Source organism: Dicentrarchus labrax, unplaced genomic scaffold (assembly GCF_905237075.1).
Source record: "Dicentrarchus labrax unplaced genomic scaffold, dlabrax2021, whole genome shotgun sequence".
In the NCBI taxonomy this organism is placed as follows: domain Eukaryota; kingdom Metazoa; phylum Chordata; class Actinopteri; family Moronidae; genus Dicentrarchus; species Dicentrarchus labrax.
Genome location: NW_026136717.1, coordinates 1207660 through 1235447, shown reverse-complemented (window position 1 = coordinate 1235447; position 27788 = coordinate 1207660). Strand labels below are relative to the sequence as shown.

Below are 27788 nucleotides of genomic sequence, written 5' to 3'. Positions count from 1 at the left end.
TGCATGTTTGTAGCTATACACAAAGTGACAGCTGTTCCGTCGTGTGATGAAGTCTTCATCTGAATATGTACATCCTGCCTGCCGCCAATGACAGCTTGATAAGTAGCGTTAGTTTAAAAAAAACCTTATGCCAACTAGACTGTATCATATATGGCTAACAGGATGTCAAACATTGTAGCCTACCTGCTCATCCACTCCACATAGCATCAGACAACAGACAAGAGCAGCTGGGGCAGCAAAATGCCTTTAATCCTGTTAGCAATCTGTTAGGTTGTAACGTTAATGTAGTAGTAATAACTGTACCATAGTATGTATGCAAAGTAACTGTAAGTAAGTAGACGCAGTACAACAGTAACGTGTGTACTGTAACATGTATTCTTCTTCTCATCATATCATATCAAATCACATACATATGATACATATATATACTTTTGTATAGTAAAACTGGCGACGTCCTGGCAAGATCCTTGATTAGTTTACTGGGTTTCGTTGCTGGAGAACGATGTTCTTGCCCGCCAGCTAGTAGTTGTGACGTCACGTGCAAAGTATGAATATCAACTACATACCACAGTCTTCATCTGTGCAACAGAATGAGGAAATGTGTGTTTGTGTTTACAGGTTCTGGTGGAGAAGGAGTGGATTAGTTTTGGACACAAGTTTGCTGCTGTAAGGAACCAAGAGTTAAACTGATGATATTCTTACTGCTGATGAACTAATGCACTGTAAAACTACCATTACATCACCCTTAAGCTGCAGTATGTTATTTTTAGATAAATATTTCTAAATATCTGGGCTCCCCCTTGTGGCAATTTAAAGCACTTTCAATTATTGTGAGTGAGCTATTCAGTGTGATGAAAAATAATATAAATTACATTAGATTTCCACTCATTAAACTATCAAGTTGACTAAAGACTTACCTTATAGGTTTCTGGACTTATATAGCGGGCTCAGCTAGAGTAAAGATACTGCTATCATATGAAACTAGACCTAAGGCATCCATAGGTACCAAGCCACGTCATGCTAGTTTGTTGAGAATGGGGTAAATAACGCTCCAAAGTTAGGCTAAATTTCAGTGATGGAAAAACTGGAATGGTCTTTCTAATGGATCCCTTGACTTCTGACCTCAACAACTTTCTATGGGCACCCACGAGTCTCCTCAATACAAACCTGCAACTCTCTGCTTACCCCATGCAGTTTTTTTTATGCAGTATAAATGTGTTGTGACCTCTAGGATAGCACAGCCCCATGAAACTGTACAACCACAAACAAACCTACCTTACCTACATATATGTATGTATGACATATCACATGTTCTGTGTTGTAGCGTGTGGGTCATGGTGATGAGAACCACGCTAACTCAGAGCGCTCACCTCTCTTCGTCCAGTTCATCGACTGTGTTTGGCAGATGACTCGACAGGTCAGTTTCCATTCTCATACATATATATTTTATAAACAATATGTTAATTTTTTTCACATTAAATATGTCTAATAAATGTACTACATCAGGAGTAGCATGTCCATTTACCTCTTTGATTTAACAACCACTGACAGCAGACATGCTACAACCAGTATACTCAGGATTTCTCATTTTCTTGAAGCAGCACATTGAAAATACACACTGCTCAGCCAATCAGGATAAGCCTATTCATGTGCACATGGGCTCAGTCATAGACATTTAGAAGCTGCAGCTCTCTTCTCATAATCACCTCTGTTCCTCTGACTGCAGTTCCCAGCAGCCTTTGAGTTCAATGAGCTGTTCCTGATCACGGTGCTGGACCACCTGTACAGCTGTCTGTTTGGTACATTCCTCTATAACAGTGAACAGGAGAGGGCAGCCAAGGTTTGTACCATTCTCCTGTTAACGGGCAGTGATGTGTAGTGATGTGGGGTTGAAGGCTCAGATTAAACTCCTCCATCCTGTGCAGGAGGTGCAGACCAAGACGGTGTCCCTGTGGTCCTATATTAACAGGTAAGATATTAACCACATTGATATGAGTGAATGAGTGGAGAGATTCTCTGACTGTTGAATGTTGTCCCCCAACAGCCAGCCAGAGGACTTCACCAACCCCTTCTATGTGAACTATGAGCACCACGTCCTGTATCCGCTGGTCTCCTCCAGACATCTGGAGCTGTGGAGCAGCTACTATGCCCGCTGGAACCCACGCATGAGACCACAGGTACATGGCCAGCATTACCGGCAGAGAACTGCCCAGTATGACCATTTAAAGAAGCACTAGCAGAGAAAAAAGAGGGGACTGGTCAACAAAACAGTGTTTCAAACAGGAAGTCAGTCTGATCAGTAAAACAATAAATCAACAACCAAAGAAAGAAAAGGACTGAGCAGTAAGCATGTGTGAAATTAACAGAATAATTTCAGATCCACTAATGTTTCATTGTCTGGACTGAAGTTAAACAGACTGTACTTGTATAACGCCTTTCTAGTCTTTCGACCACTCAATGCTCTGTACACTACATGCCACACTCACCCCATTCATACACTGATGGCAGTGACGGATCCCACACATCGTCATGGAAACCTGGAAATTGATACAAATAGGAAATAATCTATTTTATCATTCATACATGAATTGATATGTAACCAAATTAGAAGGATTCCAGTTGTCAGAAATGGGTACATGATGCATCCTCATCCCCATTCATATTGCATGCATTAGTTAAGCATTAAGAAGAAGAAGATTTACTTTATTAATCCCCTAGGGGAAATTGTTCCTTTAGGTTGCCTTGCTCAAGGGCACCTCGGCAGTGCACAGGAGGTGAAACTGGCACCTCTCCAGCTACCAGTGGGGGCGGCTGTGGCTCAGAGGCAGAGCGGGTTGTTCCTTGATCGGAAGGTTGTGGGTTCGATCCCCGGCTCCTGGTCGTGGACATGTCGAAGTATCCTTAAGCAACATACTGAACCCCAAATTGCTCCCGATGCCATGCATCGGTGTGCGAATGTGTATGAATGTTAGTTTCTGTTTGATGGACTTTGCCATCACTGTGTAAATGTGTGTGAAAGGGTGAATGTGGCACATAGTATAAAAGCGCTTTGAGTGGTCGGAAGACTAGAAAGGCGCTATACAAGTTCACTATATCCTGACAGTAGAACATGAGACAGATCATCTGTGAAACAATCAGGTTCCTCTGGCTCCTCCTAGTGCTCATAATGACATTTACAAGAATCCACCGGGCCTGGATGAAACTAACTAATCAGAGCTGAGAAAGATATGAAGATACTTTAGTTTGGAGGCTTGAAGATAGTTGATTGTTGAGTTTAATTCCCAGGGACCCAAAGCATCTGTATTTGACGCCCTGGGAATGAGACTCAACAATCAGCTAACTTTCTAACTTTTAATTTCATTCAGGCCTGACAGCTCTCATCTCTTATCTCAATCCTCAGAATAATATAGCTTTTGTCAAAAAAAAATTTCTTAAAATATTACAATATTTTAAGATAGAAAGCCAACAAGATATCCCTGTTTAAAGGTCCAGTGTGTAACATTGAGGCTCTGATGTCAAAAATGGAATATAATATTCATAGGTATGTTTTCATTAGTGTTGATCACCTGAAAATAAGAATTGTTGTGTTTTCGTTACCTTAGAATGAGCCCTTTATATCTATCCAAGAGACATTTCGTGGCCACCATAGTCCTGGTCCTTTAAAGAAACCAGTCTTGGATATGTAAGGCCAGTTCACACCTGGATGTTGGTAATCTCCCTCCAAGGGGAAGGAGGTTCCACCTGTCTGGATTACCCCTGTAGAGGTCTGACAATGTGACTGTATGTTGTGTGTTCCAGGTGCCGGTGCACCAAACCCTGAAGGAGCTGCTGATCCTTAGAGCAGAGCTCCAGAGGAGGGTGGAGGAGCTACAGAGAGAGGCCTCCTCCCACTCCCTGTCCTCCTCCTCTGAACATTCCCCCTCACACACCACAGGAACTCCACTGCACACCGCTGTCTAACGCACACATCAGAAACACCCCTACACATCACTGCCTGCTAAACACACACACACACACACACACACACACACACACACACAAACACACGCACACGCACACACAGTTTAATGCATGTTTTAGCCCATTATTATACTTTTTTATTATTATTATATTATACTGAGGATAACGGTGTTTACCATGTGAGCAAGGCTTCACAAAGAGAGAGATTCCTAATTTTATATTAATGTTTTTAGCAAAGTAAAATGTAAAAAAAGTATTTAAAGAAAGTATTAAAACTGGCCTGAAACAACTGTCAGTGACCTAATTGAACCTTCCTGTGCTTCTTATTTATACTATTTAAACACTGACAAAGGAATCCGATCTCACTCAGACTTCATCCTCACTTTCATAAATTATCTGATTTGATCTGCAGTGTTTTTATTTTTCTACAAAGAATTGCTACTATTTCTCTCAGGGCTATTTGTCTCACACCACTGCACATGGCTGCCAGTAACATGTAACAACTGCCTGCAGTTACCTGTAGTGTTTTAAATAAAATCACTGCACACTCCCTCACATCCTCTCTTCCTTACCTTGTCAGTGAGCGTTGGTCCTCTTCATCAACATTGCTATGAGCTAATTGAAGTGGGAGAAAAATGAAAATAAGTGATAATAATAATAATTTTTGGAATAGGAATAATAGTGGATGGCTGCTTTTTCCCTTCCCATTACCTGGACACTGCCTCGCTGTAAATGTTTTTCTTTATTTGGATAACAAAATAACGTTTTCATTTGGTTTTCCAAAAGTGTGATCTTCTGTTCTGACATTGCCAGCCACTTTGTCCTTTACTTACTACTAAAATCACTTGAATTTCTAATCTCACAAATTAACCGAAGGTCTGTGTATGTAGAGCTGGTCCTAAATTGTAAATGTCTGACTGTGTGGTTTCACTGACTGAAAGCAGTTTAAAAGAAGATTGGGTCACTTTCAGAACCATGTTCAAGCATCAGCATGTCCTGTTGTGTGGATGTGATGGACATACAGTTGTCATGAACAGGGAAATTAGCTTTAGAGACCAGTCTATAAACATGTTTATTTCTGCTGTAAAGTTGGGCATTTTAATATGGAGCCTTATGGAGATTGACTCACTGCTGGAGCCAGCCTCAAGTGGCCGTTAGAGGAACTGCAGTGTTTGTTGTTGCTGCTTGGTTGGCTCACTGGAAAGGCTCTGCTACACAAAATGAAGATAAATAGAACCTTAATTAGTGTCATTGGTAACACCTGTGTTTACCCTACTATCTTATGTAAAAATAGCTGCTGTGAAAAGGGTATAGATGAGGTTAAGAAACATCCTCCCATTTGTGTTATTTTTCATAGAGCCTTGCAAATATTTCTGAGCTCAGTGAGTGGATAGATGGATATTGCAGTTAGTTTTAGTTATCATCTGACACAAGCCTGGATTTTTAAACCAGTCACATGCAGAGTTAGCCGAATCAATAAGTCCTTTCCGAATCAATAAGTCCTTTCATTATAGTAGGCGTCTTTAATTGGCAGGCCACATCAAGTTCACAGAATTGCCACTGATGAAAGCATTTATACATTTACAGTATTCGTACAACATTCCCTGAAAAATGCAGTATTAAGTTTCTGGTAATGCAGACTGAACATTTGATACCACTGCAGCTTCACATTAAAAGCATTAACTTTGTTGACATTTTGACTTTTATTATGAAGTAGCAGTCACAGGAAATTCAATGTGTTTGTTGGTTAGCTTGACACTTCATCTGAAATGTTCAATGTTCATTTTTGACATTTTTTAACAGCAGCTCAGTTTGTAATATTTCCTCAAGGAATGGAACAAGATGAAGCAGCCAACTCTAATTTTCAGAGAAAGTGAAAATATCAAAGAATAATGAATTTCCTGCCCCCAGTGTCTGCTTAGAAACATTTTGGCCCTTGGATAAATGTAGTTGAAGACCCCTGCATTACAGGCATCAATAATGTTAATATAATTATCATTTTGAAAATGTAAAATATTGAAGATATTGTGTTTTATTAAAATTCAGATTTCACAATAAAGAGAAAAATACCTATTCATGATAAAAATGTTTACTTTAAAAAAAATTGCCAATCCACACTGAGTGTGAGATACAGAATAAAAACTAGTCACTTTTGACTCAACAACAATGAATGAATTAGTTGTTTGGTCCATAAAATGTCAAAAATTGGTGAAAATTTTCGATGACTGTTTCCCAAGGCTCAAGGTGGCATCCTCAAAGTCTTGTTTTGTCCACAACCCAAAGGTTTTCAGTTTACTGTCATAGAGGACTAAAGAAAGCAGAAAATATTCACATTGAGAGGCTGAAATCAGAGAATTTGGTTATTTTGTCTAAAAGAAATGACTTTAATTAATAATAAGAAATAGTTGGCTAACTAATCAATTTCATATGCTCTACATAAAATTTATTTAATCTCTCAAGTTTAATGTGCTCTGAGAGATTCTATCAGGTTCCTCTGCACTTATAATACATTTAAGAGATTTAAAGTGACTACTAACAGTAGGGCCAAGCCAGCCAGTTACGAATACAATCACATGATCAGCACTCAGCCACTAACGTGAGTGCTGATCATGGTTTCGACTCCTCGTGTTGCCTTTATTTAGTTATTATTAACTTCATCTGAGATTAAAAAAATAAATTAATAAAACCCTGTGTTCCAAAAACCAATTTAGCTGGATAAAAACATGTCAGCCTGGATTAGCTAAGCCTTAATGTTGTCTCATCCGTGTATTTTGTACAGTGTAATGACATCCCTCTTAATGCAACGTAACTTATAACCTGTCTACCTGTGGCATGTGATCATGTAATGTGTCTTTTTATGTGTGTAATGTGTCTAACGATGTGAAAACCCCTAATGAGCCATTATCACTTCTGACATTCCATTTTAAAAATAAAAAAGGAAGAATTCAAACCTCCAGTCGCTGTTTTGTCTTTTAAAATGTTTTTTTTATTGGTTCATATGAGTAACAAGTATCCGTAACATATTGCCAGAGAGTTATCATTGCAATAAGATGCAAATAAGATGCAATAAGTGAGAAAGAAGAGTTCACTATTACACTCTAAGCAATGAAGACCGTCCAACACTCGTTAAGCTATAAGTACCTGTGTATACAGTATGTAGAGAAAAGCATGCATCAAAGTGTGTATATGTGTGAGAAAAGTATACTGGAGAGGTGTGTATGTGTCGTATGTGACAGGTAGCCTTGCAAAGCCAGCCCTCAAATATCAAATCACTGATAGCCTGCTGGGCTCTTGTGGTTTTTACTGTGACTCTTTGCATAACACGGTGACAGGCACTAGAGTGCAGTACAATGAGAGGACAGTCTGGCCCCTTTTCCACCAAATAAGTTTTGGTTCTTGAACCAGTTCCATTAAACATTCTTGGAACTTTGGTACTATCTAGCAAACCAGTGTTTCCACCAGTTTTGAGTGTAATCAGATGCATCAACCGAGGGCGCTGCACAATGCACGACCTGTAATATATGACATGTCCACTGTGGTTGCTATTTTTTTGTTCAAGCTTGGAACCGACTTTTTAGGTTTTGAACCGATCTAATTCTGTTCGAAATTCTCTAAAAGGTTCAAACCAGGTGCTTGAACCGGTTGGTGGAAAAGGTCTACCAGAGGAGCAGAGTGTTTGGAGAGGTCAGTGTGACTGCTTCCACACAAGGTGTCTTCACTGCAGAATAAGTCAGGCATAGCTGTCTTATAACATAGAGATTGGAGACCAGGGGGACACTTTACAAAGCGAGCTAACAGGCTTAATTTCTTGAGATAAAGCCAAGTCTGCTACAGGCTTAAAGGAGCGCACCACTGATTTTTATAGACCAAAGTGAAGCATTGTTTCCCATCTGCATCGCTCTGACAATCAGCTCCGCCTAGGTTGAGGGGGAGCTAGGAATTTTAAAGCAACAATTTGATCACTGACAAACAGGACCACCTTTTTTTACTGTAATGACACAACTGCTGCTTCTTTGGACCTTTCTTTTCATACACCTTCCAACTGCCCCAGCATCAACATCCACAGTGTCGACAATAATAGAGTCATTCACACATCTTGTATCTAAGTGAGCATTGTACACATTCCTTGTAAGATATCAGGTACATCTGTACTATATTTTCATGGACTTAAAAAATGTTCATGCACTCTTCATTCTAATCCATCAAACTAATTAAAATGTTCCACCTGAGAGGGCAAAGACGTCTGTGAAACATTTAGATTCAAGGCCTGATTCAACCTTTCCCCTCACAATTCCTTCCAAACCTTTTTCTTACAAACAGATAATCTAATCCCAAAGGCAAAGTCAATCTCAATCAATGCAACATCTTTGGTGAATTTGTATTTTTGCTACATGCCAAAGGTTTTTGCTAGATATTTGATACATTCAGTAAACAGAAAGGTTTGTTATTTTGTGTTTTATCTGTGTGAAGTACGGCTCTCTGCTGCCTGAGCTTGACGAAACACCCGTACCTTTCAGTCCTCTGGGTGCTTCCCTTTCAAGGTAACCACCCAAAGGAGCTGTAAGCCGTGGGTGTTGCTCTTGCTCAGGTGCAACTACAGGGTCTTAGATGAATACTGTGGCATGTCCCTGTGGGACTGTGCAGGATATAAGGCAAAAAGAGAAGCACCGTTTGAATTACAGCTGACAGGGCAGAGAGGTTATCCATTCTTACAAGTTTGAAAAGTTTGTTACTCCAACTGCTCAAAGTCCCCGAACACTCACACACTAGACAAGTTCAAGAGGCAGCTCCAAACCATAGTGCCACATAATTAAGCTACTGTATACATCTCCAACATAGCTACTGTTACCAAGGTAACACTAGTTGGCTAGCTAGCTGTTGGTCAGCAAACATTACCCAAGACAAGCATAGCTACTAATTTCTCAAATCAATGTTACGAACGTTGAATGGAACTTGGATGTGAGAAGTTAGGAGCTACGCCTGCAATGCCACACATGGACTGCAATGTCCCCGGTTCAATCTGGCCGAGAACCTTTTTCTTGCTGTTTCTCCAATCTTTGCTAATAAAGGCATAAAATACCTAAAAAAAGACAGAGCTCCACTGTATATTTGAAGCTGACACCACTATCATGATTTGAGAATTTAAAAATTCTGATTACGAGATATTAGTCATTGGAGTCGCATGGCCTCTTTTCAAGAAATGGGTTATGAACAGAAAAAATGGAAAGACTTGTTTGAATGTTGAACCCTCTGTTTGTTTGGTTTGTTTCACAATCTGTAGTTTGCTGTAGACAAGAACATATCCTTGTGCAAACAGCCTCTGATTACAGAGATGATGACAGCAGCTTGAGTGTTTCAAGGACTTTTAGAGAAGGAGCAACACAAAGGGATTTTGGGTAGTAGCGGCTGCTTTTCCAAGGCAACGTAGAGTAGACCAGGGTGTGGTACTCACGTAGGACTGTGCTGCATCCTGTCAGATATGTAACACCAACACTATTTATAGCTCATACAACACATACTCCCTCAGTATCTGAAATGAGGATGAGACAAGAGAACTCATGCAGGCCAAGAGCCGAGATCTAAAATCACATTCACCTCTGCAGATACAGACTATTCTATCAGACACTACTCAGGTCATTAACAATGCATGATGGTAGTTGGTTACCGATCATTGCTTATGCCACGTTCGTTGGCTTTTAAAGGGGTAGAAGAAGAAATAATTGGCTTGAAACCATGTGCATTTCAAGAGGTATATGTGGGTCCAAGCACTAGCTGAAATCACATAATCATGGAGATTTACAGAAGTACAAATGAGAGAGTAAAGACCAGACCAAGTCGTACTTGTGACTTGCAAGCACTTTTCTGAAATCTTAATTATACCCAACTTGAAAACGTGTCTGGAAAAGCATATCAACTCAGCTAAATTCCGCAATTCAAAGTAAACAAACACCAATTCAATGGATAGAGTGCTGTACGTGCAGTATTTTTCAGTCATACAATCGTCTTTTGTTGTCGGACAAAGTTGCAAATCTTTCCCATTGCTACCTTCCATCACACATGGCCTGAACGTGGCATTATTTACTAAGATTTAAATTTAATCGTGGGATTATGTCCACTACATAGGATTCAATAATCCTCACTTTGAGCAGTGCTATAAAACGACAGACAGACTTAATATCAGACAGTATAGAAAATAGTGAATGGTTTCAGATGCAGCCCAGGTCTCCCAAATAAAAGCTTTCTTATTCGGAAACATACAAGACTCCAAGAGTCATTAGGAAACAATAAACCGTTGGCAGTACAGAAAAGGCTCACTCACCAGAAAGCAGGAACTATCTACAAAGGTTAGGCTATTAGGAAAAGTCAAGTCGGGTACAAAGTGTAAAAAGAGCAGGTGAAGAGTGTGAACACACACACACACTAAAGAGTATAATACGGAGCATTATTATGCTCTTACACACTGCTAATAGTACAAACACAGGACTGCTCACAGTAATATGTACAACCATCCAAAAGCACTCATGACACTATTCAAAATACTAAAGCTAACTAATGCTGCTAACTTCATCTACACAGCTAAAGCAGACTTCTAGTTTTTTAATTATCTCAACCAGTATCAAACTCCTTCCTTTCACAAACACCACTTTTTCACTCTTGAAAATCTTTTCCTATTGGTGGCCATTTTGAAGTCTACCAAAGGCAAAGCAAAGTGACCGTGCAATCACTGTCAGACAATATCCTGAAACAGACAGTCTGTCAATCACGCCCACTTTGTGCAGTGATTAGCCATTAGGACACAGTCAAAAAAAAACTTTAACTGCAGCCTTTGACAGGCTCCTGTACAGTTATAGCAGAGCCACAAGTCAGTTCCCCAAAGTCTGTGCCTATTTTCTCACCGCACCCTTGTCACGTCAAGTGGCAAACAGAGGTGCATTAGCGACACAGTGAATGGAAAATCAGACCGGTATGAACAAGATAAAATCCATACAGAAGTTTCAACAGTTGGCACACAGGATTATCAAAAGCAACACGTTTGTTAGCCATTGCCAGCAAACAAACTTCTACTTGCCTCAGAGCTTTCAAATGAAACATTATTGACGATTATCAATAGCCAGAACATTCCACAGGGGCCAACGAGCAATTTTAGTTTCTATTTTACACATACACATAAATCGTTAGCTTTGGCTTTACATTGCAGACAATTTTTACTCGTACAGTAGGAGTTGGAATAAAACTAAAAACGCACAGTGTATGCCCAGCCTAAGGTTACGCCATGGAGTTTTGGGCTACAGTAGTGCTAAGGAGCAATGTTTTTAAGAGTGTGTCTCCATTTTGTTAATATCTCATGCATACAGGCTATGCGCTACACATTCCGGCTAACAGATTCATGCTAGTCCACTGATCAACAGTTGGTTGCGGTAACAAATGTAATATGCATAGCTAGCAAATAAACAAGGACATGTGTTTGTTAGGCCTCAAGGATACACATTATATTTGTGTAAGAAAGGCTAGATGTTAGTGTTTCTTAACTAAAAAATCCTTCTTTAAATAGTTGTCTTTGTTTGTCTTTATCAAATGCTAGCACCAATAGCTGTCTGGTCTCTATCTAAAAATCAGTTTGGTGAATGTATAAAACTAGCATTATGTCAACATGCAAGCTAATCTTCCCCATAATGATGTTAATTCAAAATGGCCACAATGGGATAAAGATAAATTCATAGTTCTACTGCACATACTGGCGCCTCAATACTCACACAATTAAACATAGTACAAACAATATTAGCTTGTTGTATCTTTAACAAAAGTCACATTTCACACATTTTCTGTCTGTCCACAAGCCTCGTCACTGCCTGCTGAGGTTTCCTCTTTTTCAAACAGCTAACCACAGAGCAAAGAGAAGTATGCGCTGTGCAATATTAAGCTCTAACTGCAGTGGAACCGATTTAGCTCGCATCATTTTTATGCTACATCAAATGTGGCAAGTCCTGTGAATTCCCTGAACACCGAGCATTACAGGGATGAACTTTTTTTTAATACTTTGTTTTTCTTCTTCAGCTAATGTTTTAGCTTTTTCCTTGTCAACCACTTAGTCTGATACAAAGAAACTGATGGATGGTTCACTACCTGTTCTAATGAAAATTATTTTACCAATCACCACTTTGGAAAACCAAGCTTCTCCAGACTTCCTTCATTAGGCATTGTCAGTAAAGGCTAGTTGAAAACAGTCTATTTTTTAAAATATTAGGCTATTTACACTATAAAAAGTCACAGGTTGTAAGTAGACAGAAATGTTTAGACGCCTTATTTGACCCCGTTGCAAAAAGATCCAAATGTGAATAAGGCAACTTTGTACATCAAGATAGACAACATGAGGAGGGTGTAGATGGAGAAGCATGTAGCAACTAATTACATAACTGTCACATGGTGTAAACAGTAGTTACCTGCCATGCCTCTAGTTCTATGAGTATGTACCTCACCCACTATTGGACTTTATTAGCTAATAGTGGAGCCCATTAAAGGGCAACACATCTACCATGTGGGTCAAAATGTAATTAAACCTGTTGGGGAAACTTCGGTGACCCAACCAATTATTAATGTAACAAATGCCATTTTTATAGTAAAAACTGATTATGACCTCATGATGACAATATAATAAACTGAAAATGTAATAAATTAAATAACAATGTCACATTTTGTAGGAATAAGAGAAATTCATATTGTCAGTCAACATCATTATCATTATGAACGGAAAAAAAACAATCAGAGCTGAGAAAGATAGTTTTGGGTTAATGGCTCGAAGATAGTTGATTGTTGAATCTCGTTCCCAGTGTTGGTATTTGACAATCTGAGAATGAGCAATGAACAATCACCTATCTGTAAAATAAAAAATAAAAAAATTCTGTAAAGCGTTGTTCCAGTTTAGATTTGATTCCCATCATTGTGCATCAACAAAACTAACAGCCAGGGACGTGCACAGACATTTTGAGGGACTGTTGCTCTAACCTACATGCAACACGTACACTAACTTACATAATAACTCCTCTACATGTCTCTACACGTATGATAACTCCAGAAGAGTTACATGCATAACTCCAGAGAAGCATCTAGCCTGCTTCCGGAATGTTAGCCAGCTAGCTAAGATTGGTTCATGTGACAGCATGATATGAGGAAATATTGCGCAATGTGATTCCAATGTGTCAAAAAAGTGATTAAAGTTTGGATGATATGGTGATTCAATTTGTATTTATACTTTTTTTATTATTATTTATGCATTTGTTTTGGGCAGTTGCTCTGGAAATTTTGGTTCAGCCTTGTGCACGTCCCTGGTAACAGCTACGATTAGTGACAAATAATCTGTGTATCAAAAGGGGATAACAGAACTGCTGTATTAAAGTCAGGATATAATGAGACTTTCAATCAAGAGAGAAAAAAAACTCCCCGGCTCACTTGAAGCCATTATCAGGCTCTGCCTTGGAATAAAGTTATTGATTAAATCAATCAATGAAGTAATCTGAAATCCGGATCACCAAACAGTGACTGACTCCATGTGAACTTAAAGCAACTTGACACACCCATAGAGTTTCTCTCCAACATGGAATATGATAAAACTGCTTTGTGTATTTTTTAACACAGTATTCCAACTTTACTGTGTGCCTGGAGCTCAGCATAATGCTACGACTAAAGCCGCGGCTCACTGCAGAGGAATCATAGGCTACATGCTGACGGCTGGATGACTGAAAACCAACATTTAGTCAGTGAGTGGTGTCCGAAAAGTAAACAATAAATTACTATATACACATACATTTGGCAAAGTTGGATACACTGTCGGCCAAGTTTACAGCAGAGAATAAAATAAATCCGTGTTCACATTCAGCACAGGACTACAAATCCCAACCTCTTCAACAAGGACATGCTACACAATAGACAGTTCTCATAAATCGTGTGTGTGTGTGTGTGTGTGTGTGCACGTGTGGTTGGGGGGTTCCTTTAGGTGGGGGGTGTTTGGGAAAGAGTGCATGTAGTTGGGTGGGGGCTTTGTGTGTGTGTGCGTGTGTGTGTGTGTGTGTGTGTGTGTGTGTGTGTGTGTTACACAGCATTCTCTTCAGTGGGAGGTTCAGCATTAGGTGGCTCCAGGAGTGTCTGCTGGACTGCAGAGGAAAAAAAAAAAGATTAATTTAAATTTATACACACAGCTAAATGACAACAGACATTAAATGGTAAATGGACCTGTACTTGTATAGCACCTTTCTAGTCTTCCGACCACTCAAAGCGCTTTTACACTACATGCCACATTCACCCTTTCACTCAGTAATGGCAAAGTCCATCGAACAGAAACTAACATTCATACACATTCACACACCGATGCACGCAATTTGAGGTTCAGTATCTTGCTCAGGGATGCTTCGACATTTGGCACCAGGAGCCGGGGATCGAAACCACAACCTTCCGATTAAGGAACGACCCGCTCTGCCTCTGAGCCACAGCTGTCCCATTACTCTCCCTCTACAGGTAGTGTGCGCTAACTTAAATTGGAAATTGTCACAATTCAGGATTATCCCGATAATGGAAATTGGTTTCATCGCAATACACGATAATATCATATATCATCCCATCCAATTCCACACATGTTTACCTTGTGGTTCTGTAGCCACCACAGCCTCCGGGTTCTCAGCCTTTACCATGTCAGCATTCAGGCTCTCTGTCAGAACAAAACAACAAATTTAGTAAGCATCAGCAAATACGAGTCTCTCCTGCTGTAACCACTGCTACTGTATCTGCTGGGTTTCCCCTAAATTTTTTTTTTTACATCAGTGGTGCTGTTGGGCGCGTAACGTTGTTGTGTCTCGTTCCCAGCATCGGTATTTGACAACCTGGTAAATATTTTTCTTGGTTCTGAGTGGTTGTTTTTATTCAGGCCCGGTGAATTCTTGTAAATACCACTAAGAGCACTAGGAGGAAGTTTCAGAAAATACAACTAAAAGTTCTTTGGTTTTTTTTAAGTATTTTTTGGGGCTTTTATTGCCTTTATGATAGTGACAGCTGAAGACAGACAGGAAAGGGGGGCAGAGAAAGGGGATGACACCAAGCAAAGGGCCACAGGTCGGATTCGAACCCTGGGCCGCTGCAGCAAGGACTCAGCCTCAGTACATGGGACGCCAGCTCTACCCACTGAGCTAAGTTATTTTTAGGAAGCTGACCTACTGCAGCTTTAAAAGGCTGTTAATTGGACGTGTTAGCAAACAGACACAATAATTTACACATGTAGCCAATAAAGAGCCACACAGCTTTAACCATTTGGAGTATGTTTGTGGTCACCTGATGAAGCTAAATCCAAATTACACTCTGGTGCTAGTTCCGTTTTGGTCTCCACTTAGGAACTAGCTTTAGTATTGTCATTTTAAGCTGTACTAGCAGCAGTAGTCACAGGAACTGACTCCCTTTAGAACACACGACTGGAATGCAAAAGCCTTACGTTGTATACCGAAGCACAGCTTCTTCTTCTGGTAGGAGATGTAGCTGCTGACTGCACCCACCAGTGCCATGGCAACAGCACTGACAATCCCTGCAATGGTGCCCACCTCTGCTGTGGTTTCTGAACACACACACACACACAGATATAGAGTGGGCTCACACACACATGCATTTATGAACAAACACTACAAAGAGAGAAAACCCACCATTGTTGTCATCATACTGGTTAATCCGATCATTGTCACCACTGGGATGTCCACCTGTGGAAACAGAGTAACAGCCCCCTGTTCACATCTATCTATATGCAGTGTTTCTATGACAACAGGGTTATATCTTACATACAGAGCAGTGGTTCCCAACCTTTTTCCTAAAGGAACTCCTTATCTATCATTGAGTAAATTGACAACCCCAACTATTTTCAACAAATACATAACAACTGATAAACTGTACAATGAACCCAAACAGTGAACACAATAACTGCAGGAAGTTTGTGTAAAACCAGAGATTTAAATGAATTTTAGGCAGATTATTTCCTGAGAATATTGATCATGGATGAGTTTTTCAGATATTCTTAGTTTTTATACAATCCTCTCTGTTATTTTTTTTTTTTTACTTTTAACAACTTAAAAGGCTGCTTTTTTTGACTAATTCAGTGTTTTCTTCTCCCTGATACTAGGACATTGTTCTACAGCTTGTGTTCAAGTCATCAAAGTTTGGATATTAAAGTTTGTAACTTAAAATTTTTAATGTGATCAGCTTCAATAATTGTGTGAGTTAATTGAACTTATCTGATTTTACAGTGTAATTAATGAATGGAATGTTGAGATATAGGCCTACTGTGTATACTGTCTATTTTATATTCAGTTTTCGAGTAAACTTTAAAATCAAGAAGGCCTTGCGACCCCCTGTGAAGCTTTGGCGACCCCTAGTGGGGGTCCAGACCCCCAGGTTGGAAGGCTGAACCACTGCTACAGGGAATATATGGATTTCGTATAAAGGTACAGACATTACCTTTGCCTTTGTCAGGTTTGTAGGTATCGTCTTTACCAACATCAACCAGATCACTGTCAGATAATCCTGAAGAGTAGAGAGGAAGACAATCACCACACTGTGGGTCAAAAATGAAGTCACTAATACCAACAAGGCAGTTTGAGCGTGGGTTCGGAGCTGGTGCCTAATCTCGAACCAGTTCTGAACCAGCAAATGTGACAATAATTACTTTTATAAAAACTACCTACTGTAGCTTTAGAGGTTGATCGTCACGGTCTTAAAGCTTATTGTATGATTGTACATTATTAATAATAATACATTTAACTAAAATAATCAAGATATTTTCAGATATCTACAATGATTATTTGATTAAATAAATATAGAAAAAAACATAAAATATCAAAAGAGAATGAAATACAGATTTATTTTTAAAAGCATACGGGGATGGACTTCAACTAATAAAAACGTTGAAACTATACTTGAGTCTTCAGCAGTTACACTCAAATACAATTAACGTGAAGCAGAGGACAGTGTCAGTGGGAGGGGAGGATGAGTAACAGATGAAGACAATGAGCTCCCTCTCTTGAAGAGAAATGACTTGATGACTTCCATGAAGCACATTTTGCATAGCATTCTGGTCCAGCCCCAAAGAATGCATATGACACTGTGGAGAATTGTCCTGATGGTGGAGCTACAGTTACTGTCTACTGAGGAGAATCTGAGAAATAATGTAAAACTAATTAAACTTGGATATCTCCATACTGACTACAGATTTGAAGTAAATGGGCATTACTTAAAGGTTAATCTTTCTCGTGCCATAAAATGAAACATGACCTGTAGTACATTTTATCCACGTTGTAGTGTTTGAATGTGCCAGATAGTTTGTTACACAGAACCATCTGGGAAGTCGTCATTCGAAACTGTTTGGAAAAAGGCAGGCACTTTCAAAAAATACTGAGCAGGTGATTGGATGAACCATCTGCCTGTCACCATCTTTCAACCAATCAGATCAATGAAACATATAACATAGTCAAACTCTTACTGAAGCCAGTTGGGGGAAGAGAGAAAACATCTTTTCCATAGAGAAAAGCCTTCAGTGCCGTTCTTTGCTCTTCCTTTAATGAAGAAATACTCTCCAGTTCTGATAGCAAAGCTGGAGAGGAATGCCGCTGGCAGAACCAGCAATGCAAGTCTGAAAGGTGGCGTCCCGCCAAATCTCGCGAGAATCACAAATTGCTTTACGGCGCGACATCACATACATCAGCGACATAAGAAGCAGCCTCAATGGAAGACACCAGCAGGCATTCACTCAGACGTTACCTGGTCAGTAGACATCTTCGGAGTCTATCTTTGCCTGTTCGATGTCCGACGCTTCCATCCTACTGAACAAGTACCGGTATACAGGCGGGAGGGGATCAGACCGTGAGTGCAGAGACGCAGAGCCGTATATAGAGACGGCTCTGGTGAGTGGTATTTAAGACAGTTAACGTTAAATACAAGTACTCCGCAGCGACTCTAGGGGTAGCTGTTTGACAAAACCAGAAAACTGCAGAGTATTCCTTTAAGAATTTTCGTTTCATGCCATGAATGACAGTTGAGCTCTGCTTGTGACTGAGTCAGCTGGGGGTATGGATCTTGATACCACGGTGCCAACCCCGATTGCTACTGCGCAGACCCCAAATGGCAGCAGCCTTATCCAGAATATTTTGGCTTAATTTTTGTAAAATGTGAGGAAGTGGAGAAAAGACGGATTCCCGGATGATCTCGCAAGTCCAGCTGCCTCCCAAGGTTAGTTGCCAAGGCTAGTTGCCTGCCCTTTAACAAAGTTTCTAATAAGTGTGAACGTATCCCATTGGTTTGTGGAGTACCCTTTTGAAGCCTTGAGTTCGGCCTTTCAGCCAGCGCAAGCCAGCGGAGGTGACGTACTGCGAGGTGAGCTCATTGACTGCGCAGTTTTGACTCGTTCGTAGCCGAGTGGTCACACGATCTCGTATTACAGCTAAACAGTACACTAAAATATGTTTCTGAAAAGATTTTAAGTGAAAAAGGCAGCAACAGAATCTTCAAAAGGTAGCCCCGCCCAAAAGCATATGCAGCTTAATTGTCTATTTTACTCTAAATTGGACCATAATTTAGTAAATGAACATCATAATGTATTGAAGAAAATGTTAAACTAGCGACTGAGACCATAAACTCATTAGGAAACTGTTTACTGAGCTCATAAATAAAGTGAGAAGTCGGCTCATTCTCCATTAGAGAGAATGGTATCAGTGTGTTATTGCAGCCAATGGAGCCCCCCCCCGTTGACCTTTACATAGAATGCAGATTTTCAGACCCAGAAGCTCTGTCCATTATGCTGTATATACTGTCAGTGGTTTCTAAAGACAACTTCCCAGACTGTTCGGTGTAACAAACCATCTGGCGCAGTCCGATTGTATTTTGTGCAAAAAAGGCTACATTTTTAAAGGATGTATGTGTTTGAGTTGGAGAATGGAGAATCAGGTGGCATGTAAGAAATTCTAAACTATGATTCATAATGAAGAAGGTCCCTTATAATCTGGTGCCAGTACTCAGGATGGTACCAAACAACTGTACTGTACAGTACGTCACTGATAAATCATAAAGATAATGACTCACTTTCTATTAAAGCCCCTATGTGTAGAACTTGTATGTGCAGAGCATTAAATTAGTGTTTGGTGGGAGTACCAGCTTGCACTACTGTCTATTAGTGTCTTTTTTGATACTGCCAAATGTCACAATCTGCACATAGTGACTTTAACTCCACATGAAACATACAGTCAAAAGTAATTTGACTGAATAAATAATGATGATTTTAAAGTGTTTACCAAACTAATGCTTATCTTATAGGAGACACTCCCACCCACCTCCCTGCCCCTTGTTCTTATCTTTGCCACCAATGTCATTGTTGGGGTCCAAGGCATCAGCCAGGTCAAAGTCATCGGCAGCTGTGGAGGTCAAAAGGTCAGGGATCAATATTATTGTGAAATAAAAGCAAATAGGAGTTAAAAAAAGCATTACTGCAAACTGAGAGGGTAATGAAAAAAACTCAATCAAACACAATAAAAAGTGTTTCCTAAAAGCAAGGTGAAATTGAGTACACTGTGAAATTTTTGCTTCCTCAAAATTCAACAAAATTGATCTGGCACAGTCGAGAAATATAGTTGATTGCCCAATCTCATTCCCAGGTTGTCAAATACTGATGCCAACAACAATCGACTATGTTCAAGCCACCAATCCAAGAAGTGGCTTTGGTAATTGGAACTGACATCTGGAACCAGTGCTGAAACTTGTCTAGTCCAACATAGGGCCAGTTATGGTCATACAGTTAGCTATGTCATGGGCCATATGTGGCTACATACCACATATGGACCATAAATCTGGGCCAAGTGTACAATAAGTGGGCTGTGCGGGCTGTCAATGGGTCGGACCAGTCTGTCTATGTGGGCTATGTAGATTTTTTACTGAACTGAACTGTGCCCACATATACTGTAGATTCTATAGACCATTATGTAAGTAAAGAGTTGCTGCCTATTGCAGCAGCTGAGCATATGTATTATTGAAGGTTGGAGTGTAGTGAGAGTCAATTACTCTATTTCTATTAATACTACAACTAAACTACATTGACCGTTACCGAACACTGACTCAGAGAAAGACGTTTCACCTAGTGCAGCATCTAGTTGGCATGGGAGAAAAGTTGCTACAACTAGACATTGACATCCATGACAGAACTCGTAAATGTTGAACTGGTGGAATTGCTGTGGAAATCTACATCATACTAACTGACTGAATTTGGATTGCTAATTAAAACAGAAGAGTATCTGAAAACTTTTTTTTAAAATATAAAGCAGGACAAATAGGAAATAAAGGTGAGTTGGTGGTATGATCTGGTGCTCTCTGCAGTTGAGGCACACGCCTCAGATGGAGAGCTGGCTACAAACACAGAGTAAAGTGATTCTCTCACCTGGCTTGGGATTGGGCTTGAAGGGGCTCTTGGTGCCTGCAGGGACTTTAGGCACAACCTTGGGTGGGGCTTTGGTGGTGGTGGTGGTAGGGCTATCAAAGAAATCCGCCAGATCGAGCTCTGCAGAGAACATTGACAACATAGTAGTCTGTAGAGTAGCTCAACTAATTAAAAAAAAAACTAAATTAATGATTTGATTTAAAAAAATAAATCCACATATTAAGTCAGCTATGAAATTAATTTAGATGCTATTGCAATTGAGAGTGCATGACAACTTGTTAGCAAGTGAGCAGAGGAGATTAAATAAAAAGCTCCATATGGTTGTAGTAGGAATGCTAACTTGACCAAATCAAACTGACAGTTAAATTGTTGGAAAATACTGACAATAAATACACATCCATTATCTATTATTATTCTACTACTGCAGTAGGTAACCTTTGTAAAAAAAAAAAAACCTTTTGTCATATTTGCTGAAACGTTCACTATATCCTGACAGTAGTACATGAGACAGATAATCTGTGAAAAAATATCAGGTTCCTCTGGCTCCTCTAAGTGCTCCTAATGACATTTACAAGAAAACACCAGGTCTGAAGGAAAACAACCAGTCAGAGCTAAGAAAGACAGAAATAAACATTCCGTTGGTAGCCTGAAGATAGCTGATTTTTGAGTCTAATTCCCAAGTCACTTGGGAAACACTTTGGGACCCTGGGAATGACACTAAACAATCAACGATCATTCTTGGCTCTGATTGGTTGTTTTTTTTTATTCAGGCCTGGTGATTTTTTTCACAGATTATCTGTCTCATGTACTACTGTCAGGATATAGTGAAAGTTTCAGCAAATATGACAAAAAGTTTTTTTTATAAAAGTTACCTACTGCAGCTTAAGTAGTTAAATAACATCTAGAAATTGAAATTAATTAAATGGAACATAAATGGTGGTGTTTATGAAGTTCATGGGACTGAACTGAGGGGGTTGGGAACCACTGATTCCGACTGGTTCACACCCAAAAAATTTTCCTGTCACTGTCCCTGCTTAATTATCATATCACACACTAATTATAGGGCATAGAATGAAATTATGTATCAGGAGTGTCTGTGTGCTCCTTGTGTCCTCTTGTACCTCCTCCTGTTCCTCCTGCTGGTGCTGCTGGCTTTGGTGAAGGGGTTGCTGTAGTGAAAGTGAAAGATTAATTAATTAAAGGTAATTCTTGAACTTGCTTCATTCATAAGAAAATATTGGATATCCTACAGTGAACTATAGTTGGGAAGAAGTCATGACGAAGCGTGACATACCATTATATCCTTCTTATTTTATCCCTTATTTTACATGATTAAAGCTGCAGTAGGTAACTTTTATAAAAAATAATCTCTTGTCATATTCACTGAAACTTTCATTATATCCTGACAGTAGTACACAAGACAGATAATCTGTGAAAAAATCAGGTGTCATGTTCTACTGTCATGATATAGTCAAAATTTCAGCAAATATGACAAAAAATATTTTTATAAAAATTACCTACAGCAGGACCATACCAGTATGTGTGTACCAACCTCATTTGAATCCATGCTATGCATTTTTAGATTTTAGGACATGCTTTTCTTACTGGTCCAAGCAGCAACTGGTTTCCATTCATTTAATATTATCTTACAATGATCATAAAGTAACATTGATGCAAATTAATGAAAAATGTATTTAAAAAACGTGTGGGTGTGCAGGGGGACAGTGCATCTTTTGCTCATTCCATTTTCTTCAAGGCCGTAGTGGTTTTATTTACTATTATACGAAACAGAAAATGAAAATTTAACAATTTTTAAAATGTTGCTCATCCCTTTTTGACCATTAAAAAGAAAAAGGACTTGTTTTTTAATACCCATTTCTGAGAGGAAAATTTACATACATACATGCTTAATATTTAAAGCATCAGTGGTGTTCTACTGTACTTACATTTTTTACTGTCATCGCCACCACCCAGAGCATCGGCCAGGTCAAAGTCCTGAGACAGGACTATTTCAGGGACGGATAGAGGACACAAACAGGTTACACTGAAACCCACTGAAAACCAAACAGGATTCAACACACACACACACACACACACACATACACACACACACACACACACACACAAGCTTCCTATATTTTGTAGAGGTGTGATCAGTTTTCCAGGCCCTGCTGGTGTTACTGTGTCACACAGATACAACCCCCCCACCCTGGTGCCAAACTGGGCCGACAGTGCACTAATCCCCTCTGTTTGTGGTCTGGATTGCAGAGCAGAGATCATTTACCACAAAGGACACAAAAGCAGAGACAAACAGGCACAAGCTCACCTCACCAGCTGCCACTCACAAACACATGGTGTGGTGATGTTATGAGGTAAAACTTCCAATTTTGTCAAAGGAGTCTGGTTTTTCAACATAGCTATACAACTGTTTCTGTCTCTGGAGGGACTCTTTCCGTAATGTTGTCAGACCTGTAGAATAACAATCTGAGCCTGTCAGTGGCAAAACAACCACTCTTAGTGGACGTACTTTCTCACCAATACTGGACCAATTTCAAAATTAGTTGTCCCCATTAGTTACTTAGACACAAAAACAGACAGAGTCAAGTAACAGTGCAAATTACTCACTTCACCCCTTCCAAGTACAATGGAGAAACTACAGCAGCCGCAGAACACGCAAAATACGCAAAAGGCCCTATCTACAGCCAGAGTTTGGTTTGTCAGTTCTGGGCTACTGTAGAAACTTAGTGGTTTAACATGGTGGACTCAGAACACAACGATTATTTTCCGGTGATTATACACTAATAATATTCCATTTCCGACAGTAGATTTTCCTAAATGTTACACAGACCTTTAAAGGTATGTAACCGATATCTTTGACTTATAGACACTTTTTTCTTGTACAGGGTCACATTGGACCCTGTGGACAACAACTTAAAAACTCCCCTACAGCCCAAAAAGAATTTCCCCTATAGACATTATAAAAATCTCATTATCACTCGCTAGTTTATAGATTTTATAATAGATTTATAGATTTTTAAACCAAGAAGACTTAATATTTGTAAATGTTGCCTAAAAAAGTGATTTTTGGTGACTATCTTTATGTGCATATAAAGTCTATAGAGAATAGGGGGGAAGAAACAGTTTTGGGCAGTTGTAGCCAACCCAGACAAGGGAAGTTTTCTTACTGTAGAGTGACTTTCATTGGAACTACAATAAAGTTTTTACAAAATCCTAGTAAGGACAATTTTTATTTTCCAGGAACTGCTTCACAAGTATTATTCTTTACTGTATGGGTTCTTCTTTTGCTCTGTAGCTATCTTTTGTATCTGGTCTTTTTCTTGTTCTACTGTAACACTGTTTCCCCTGTTGATCCATAAAGTTTTATCTTCAGTCTAACCTTCCTGCTTTGGCGTTCTATCTATGGTAGGGCAGTTTAAACTGCTCCTCCTCTCCTCTTTTTTGACATTTTTCCTTAATAAATACAGACAGCAGAGACAGACAGGAAACTGTGGGACAGAGCAAAAGGGGTTATGATAAAGGTTTCCAGCTACATGTATTAGCTCCAGACCGAAAAAAACATTTGAATTTTGTGTTCTATCAATTAATTAAAGGTCCAGTGCGTAACACTTATATGGTAAATGGACCTGTACTTGAATAGCACCTTTCTAGTCTCCCGACCACTCAAAGCGCTTTTACACTACATGACACATTCACCCTTTCACACACATTCACTCAGTGATGGCAAAGCCCATCAAACAGAAACTAACTCATTCATACACGTTCACACACTGATGCACAGCATCGGGACGGGAGTAATTCGGGGATACTTCGACATGTGGCGGGAGGAGCCAGGGATCGAACCAACAACCTTCCGATTAGTGGATGACCCGCTCTGCCTCTGAGCCACAGCCGCCCAATTCATTTAGGAGGATCTATTGGCAGAAATGGAATATAATATTCATAGCTACGTTTTCATTATAATCACTTTATACACATTATAGGAATTGTTGTGTTACCTTATGAGACATTTTAATCTAAAGAGGAAGCTTCTTCTGGTGGAGTGCACCATGTTGAACCACCACCTTTTACAATAGCCCAAAACAAACCAAATACTGGCTCTAAATAGGGCTATTTTAAAAATAAAAATAAAAATAAAATTACACTGAAGGCAAACAAAAAATAAATAAATTCTTCATTAAATAAACTCTTTAGATTATGTTTAAACCTATTTTCTTCTACTTAGAAGCTGACAGCAGGGCATCACACTGAAATTTTGTCATTTGATTGTGCCATTTTTTTTAGCTTGCATTTTTGAAAACGACACAGATGAATCTGGTGGGTCTTGCAGTGACCGGTAACCAGTCCACTCCCCGCCTCGAGTAGATTAAACTGTTCAATTCAAGTGACAATTCAAATACATTTCTAAAATTATGTAAAATTAGTGACAATTAACAGTAAAAAGACGGATTTGCTCCATAATTTTTGTTTATTAAATGACAGATATCTTGTATAATTTTTGTTTATCAGTGTATATATGTATATAAGCGCAAGTAATGTAATTTCACAGATGGCTACTTTTATAAGAATTCAGATTAAAATAAGAAAAATCTAATAACAGCACTCTTCTGTAAATTTTTGCCTGATCATTTGTATTAAAGCAGTGTTCACCTGTATTTACACATAATCTTTGTCTTTCTTTTATCTTTTCATTAACTTTTAGTAAATTATTGTATGTGACAAGTCAGTTATTTTCCTTTATTTTACTGTATTTTTTTGGTACCCCAGCTGCTGGAATATTACCAATTTCTTAGAGTGCATATTGTAATTTTGATCATATTTTGTTTAATTCTGCAGCCCTATTGTTCTACATCTGCATTTTCAGTCAGCCCATACCTTAAATGTGAATTAAAGAAATATAATGTGCATACAACAATGCAACAAAATGTGCAAATGTCTCTGCATCTGTTTGTGATGTGAGGTGGAGACCACAGGGGTTTGTGGACAGGTGCTACCTTAACACAGAATGAAATCACTGGTTTTTAAAGGATTCACCTTTAAGTGACTAACTTTTCATATTCATCACTGAGAGTGACATCATCGTCAGCATGGCATATGCCGCTGCAATCCAGACATACAGAGGTTACTGTGGGTGGAGCCACATCAATCTGATCTAACATATCTACAATTACTGCACCTATAGAACACATTCTTTACAATCATTTATGTAATAATGTATTACTGAATCGATTACAGCTGCTTAACATCTGTAATATCTGGATTGAGAGTAAAAGAGTCACAATAACTAAATCCAGCTTCAATAATAAAATCTGTAACATGAATATCTGTAATAACAAATAAAAAAATGTGATTACTCTGAGTGGATATGTAGTATAATATAATATATCTCTTTAACGTCTACTTCCAGGCCGGCGGACCGTTATTCGGCCTCGAAGCGAAGTGCGGCACAAAAGGCAGAACATGTGGATCTGCTGAGGTGTGCGGGACAAAGCCTCACCTTCCAGCGGCAGCAGCAGCGCCAGCAGCAGGCACAGCGAGCACAGCGAGCACAGAGAGCACAGCGAGCGGCGAGCCATGGCCCCGGTCCCCACAGACACAAACACCCGGTACGAGCGATTCAAACAGCGGTGAAATAACGAACAGGTCGCCGTTCAGCCTCTCTGGAAAGCCGCACTCAAGGCGTTCAATATGGCACTCTGTGACACTCCCACACGGTGCCACTTCCGGCCACACCTTTCACAATAAAACCCTCTATTCAAAACGGAGGCGTTGCGTAGATAGCACGGTTGTACGGAAGAGAAATATTTGTAAGTAAAAAAAAAAAAAGAAGAAGAAGAGAGAGAAAAAAATAAAAATGTTGTCTTAATTCCCAGGATTTTGACTTTTTTAACTGCAAACTCAGAATTCAAATAAACATTTGCCCCTAATCCTCTTTTTAATTCTGACATGTATTACCTTTGTAGGAGCCCCTAAAGTCCCCAAAAGGAAATACTTTTTATCTTGTGTGCACAAGTTATTTATCTTGTGGGCACAAGATAATTTACTATAAATTCATATGCATCTCTAACGGCTTCAGATGCAGACAGCTGTCATATAATGGAGAGAACTCAGCTTATCAAGTTTTATTTTCACCTCGTCATACCATGACATTTTGCTGCTTTTGCTGAAATCTGAATGTCCACTGGATTCTGTTTAGAGTGGCATCGACACTTCAGTAAAACGGGCGAATAACAGAAAGCTATCTTTTTCAACTATCTTATCAACCAGCTCACCCACCAATAACATTGTCTGCTTACACAAATGAACACAGCAATGTTTCAAACATAGTGGAGAAATCAGCAAACATATTCAATTCTATTCAATTCAATTTTGAAGTTTGAAGTCAGAATCTCAGTCAGACTCAAAGTTAGACTCAGACTCAGAGTTCAGACTTAAACCTTAAACTCTGAACCAAAATACCCTTTTCACATTTTCCAGTACTGTCTTGTAGAAAATGTTATCATGTTTTTCAAGACAGTTTTTGAAAAACACTTAAAGGTGCTTTCTGTCTTTCTTTCTTTCTATAAATCAATACAATACAGAATAATGGAATGATCCTATGATGTAGATCTACAGTACTTTCTTAAATACAATCCAGAAATATCACTTTTGTAATAACGTTAAGACCCAAGCATAGGGAGACAGTTGAGTGTCGCTCCGGTCACCATCCAAAACATAATTCATACAGAAAACCTCCATAAACATATTATGTTGTTCCATTATCCAAGGTTTTTATTAAGGATTGACCAATACGTTTTTTCATGGTCGACACAAAAACGGTCAAAAATCAAATCAATGCTGTTATTCTACAACTGTGTTATTCTATGTGTTATAATTACGAACACAACTAGTACACATCTCTTTTTATGCATTTTTAAACCTTTTTCTATTTTATAGGAATATTTATAGGAAAAATATTGATTTGTTTTTCATGACGTTCAATGCATTGACAGTATAAGGTTCCATGTCTTGTGACCCAGGGTCTCCAAATAAATGTTGAACTATGTTTTTACAGTACACACCTAGAAAAAACTTCTTTAATCCACTTTTATTGGTTCTTCTATTTCATATATGTATATGGAAGAATCTTGATTAATAGCTTCCATGTCATGTGACCTGGGGACCAAAATCAATGCTGAACTGTGCTAGCTTATGCATTTTTTTATGCTTCTGCTATTTTATATTAATATTTATATATTAAAATCTTGATTTTTTTTTTTCAATAGCTTCCATGTCATTTGACCCACAGACTCTAAATCAATGCCGAGCTGTGTTATTACACTACACAGCTAGGGCACTCATGCTGTTACTGTAATTTAGTGTCTCT

General features: G+C 39.1%; 2 protein-coding genes across 9 annotated transcripts in view; one reads left to right on the top strand and one right to left on the bottom strand.

Moving 5' to 3' along the window:
• Window positions 1-6916, top strand: part of mtmr1a (myotubularin related protein 1a) — a 29743-nt gene extending 22827 nt beyond the window's left edge. For all 7 annotated transcript variants that reach the window (XM_051375200.1, XM_051429598.1, XM_051375198.1 and 4 more), the window contains 6 exons: window positions 619-666; window positions 1325-1417; window positions 1727-1840; window positions 1926-1969; window positions 2045-2177; window positions 3799-6916. In XM_051375200.1, coding sequence (XP_051231160.1) covers window positions 619-666; window positions 1325-1417; window positions 1727-1840; window positions 1926-1969; window positions 2045-2177; window positions 3799-3960 — 594 coding nt within the window. In that variant the 3' untranslated portion in view covers window positions 3961-6916. The remainder of the gene's footprint in view (window positions 1-618; window positions 667-1324; window positions 1418-1726; window positions 1841-1925; window positions 1970-2044; window positions 2178-3798) is intronic.
• A 7-nt stretch (window positions 6917-6923) lies between these two features.
• Window positions 6924-26140, bottom strand: cd99l2 (CD99 molecule-like 2). Of its 2 annotated transcripts, XM_051375252.1 has the most exons (10): window positions 25920-26140; window positions 22351-22410; window positions 21526-21573; window positions 20405-20524; window positions 19308-19388; window positions 16444-16509; window positions 15639-15692; window positions 15434-15553; window positions 14594-14659; window positions 6924-14108 (listed from the first exon to the last, which is right to left on the bottom strand). In XM_051375252.1, the coding sequence occupies exons 1-10, from the start codon at window positions 25996-25998 to the stop codon at window positions 14047-14049; spliced, it is 756 nt and encodes a 251-aa protein (XP_051231212.1). In that variant the 5' UTR covers window positions 25999-26140; the 3' UTR covers window positions 6924-14046. The 2 variants fall into 2 exon arrangements, with proteins under 2 accessions (XP_051231212.1, XP_051231213.1); XM_051375253.1 differs by lacking the exon at window positions 19308-19388.
• Window positions 26141-27788: the final 1648 nt, after the last annotated feature.

Excerpts from the sequence above, each read along its gene's own strand:
- cd99l2 (XM_051375252.1), bottom strand. The coding sequence starts at position 25,998 with ATGGCTCGCCGCTCGCTGTGCTCTCTGTGCTCGCTGTGCTCGCTGTGC. Across the intron at positions 20,525-21,525 it reads AGCAGGAGGAACAGGAGGAG|AGCTCGATCTGGCGGATTTC; the intron begins GTACAAGAGGAC and ends TGTTCTCTGCAG. Across the intron at positions 19,389-20,404 it reads CAAGCCCAATCCCAAGCCAG|CTGCCGATGACTTTGACCTG; the intron begins GTGAGAGAATCA and ends TGACCTCCACAG.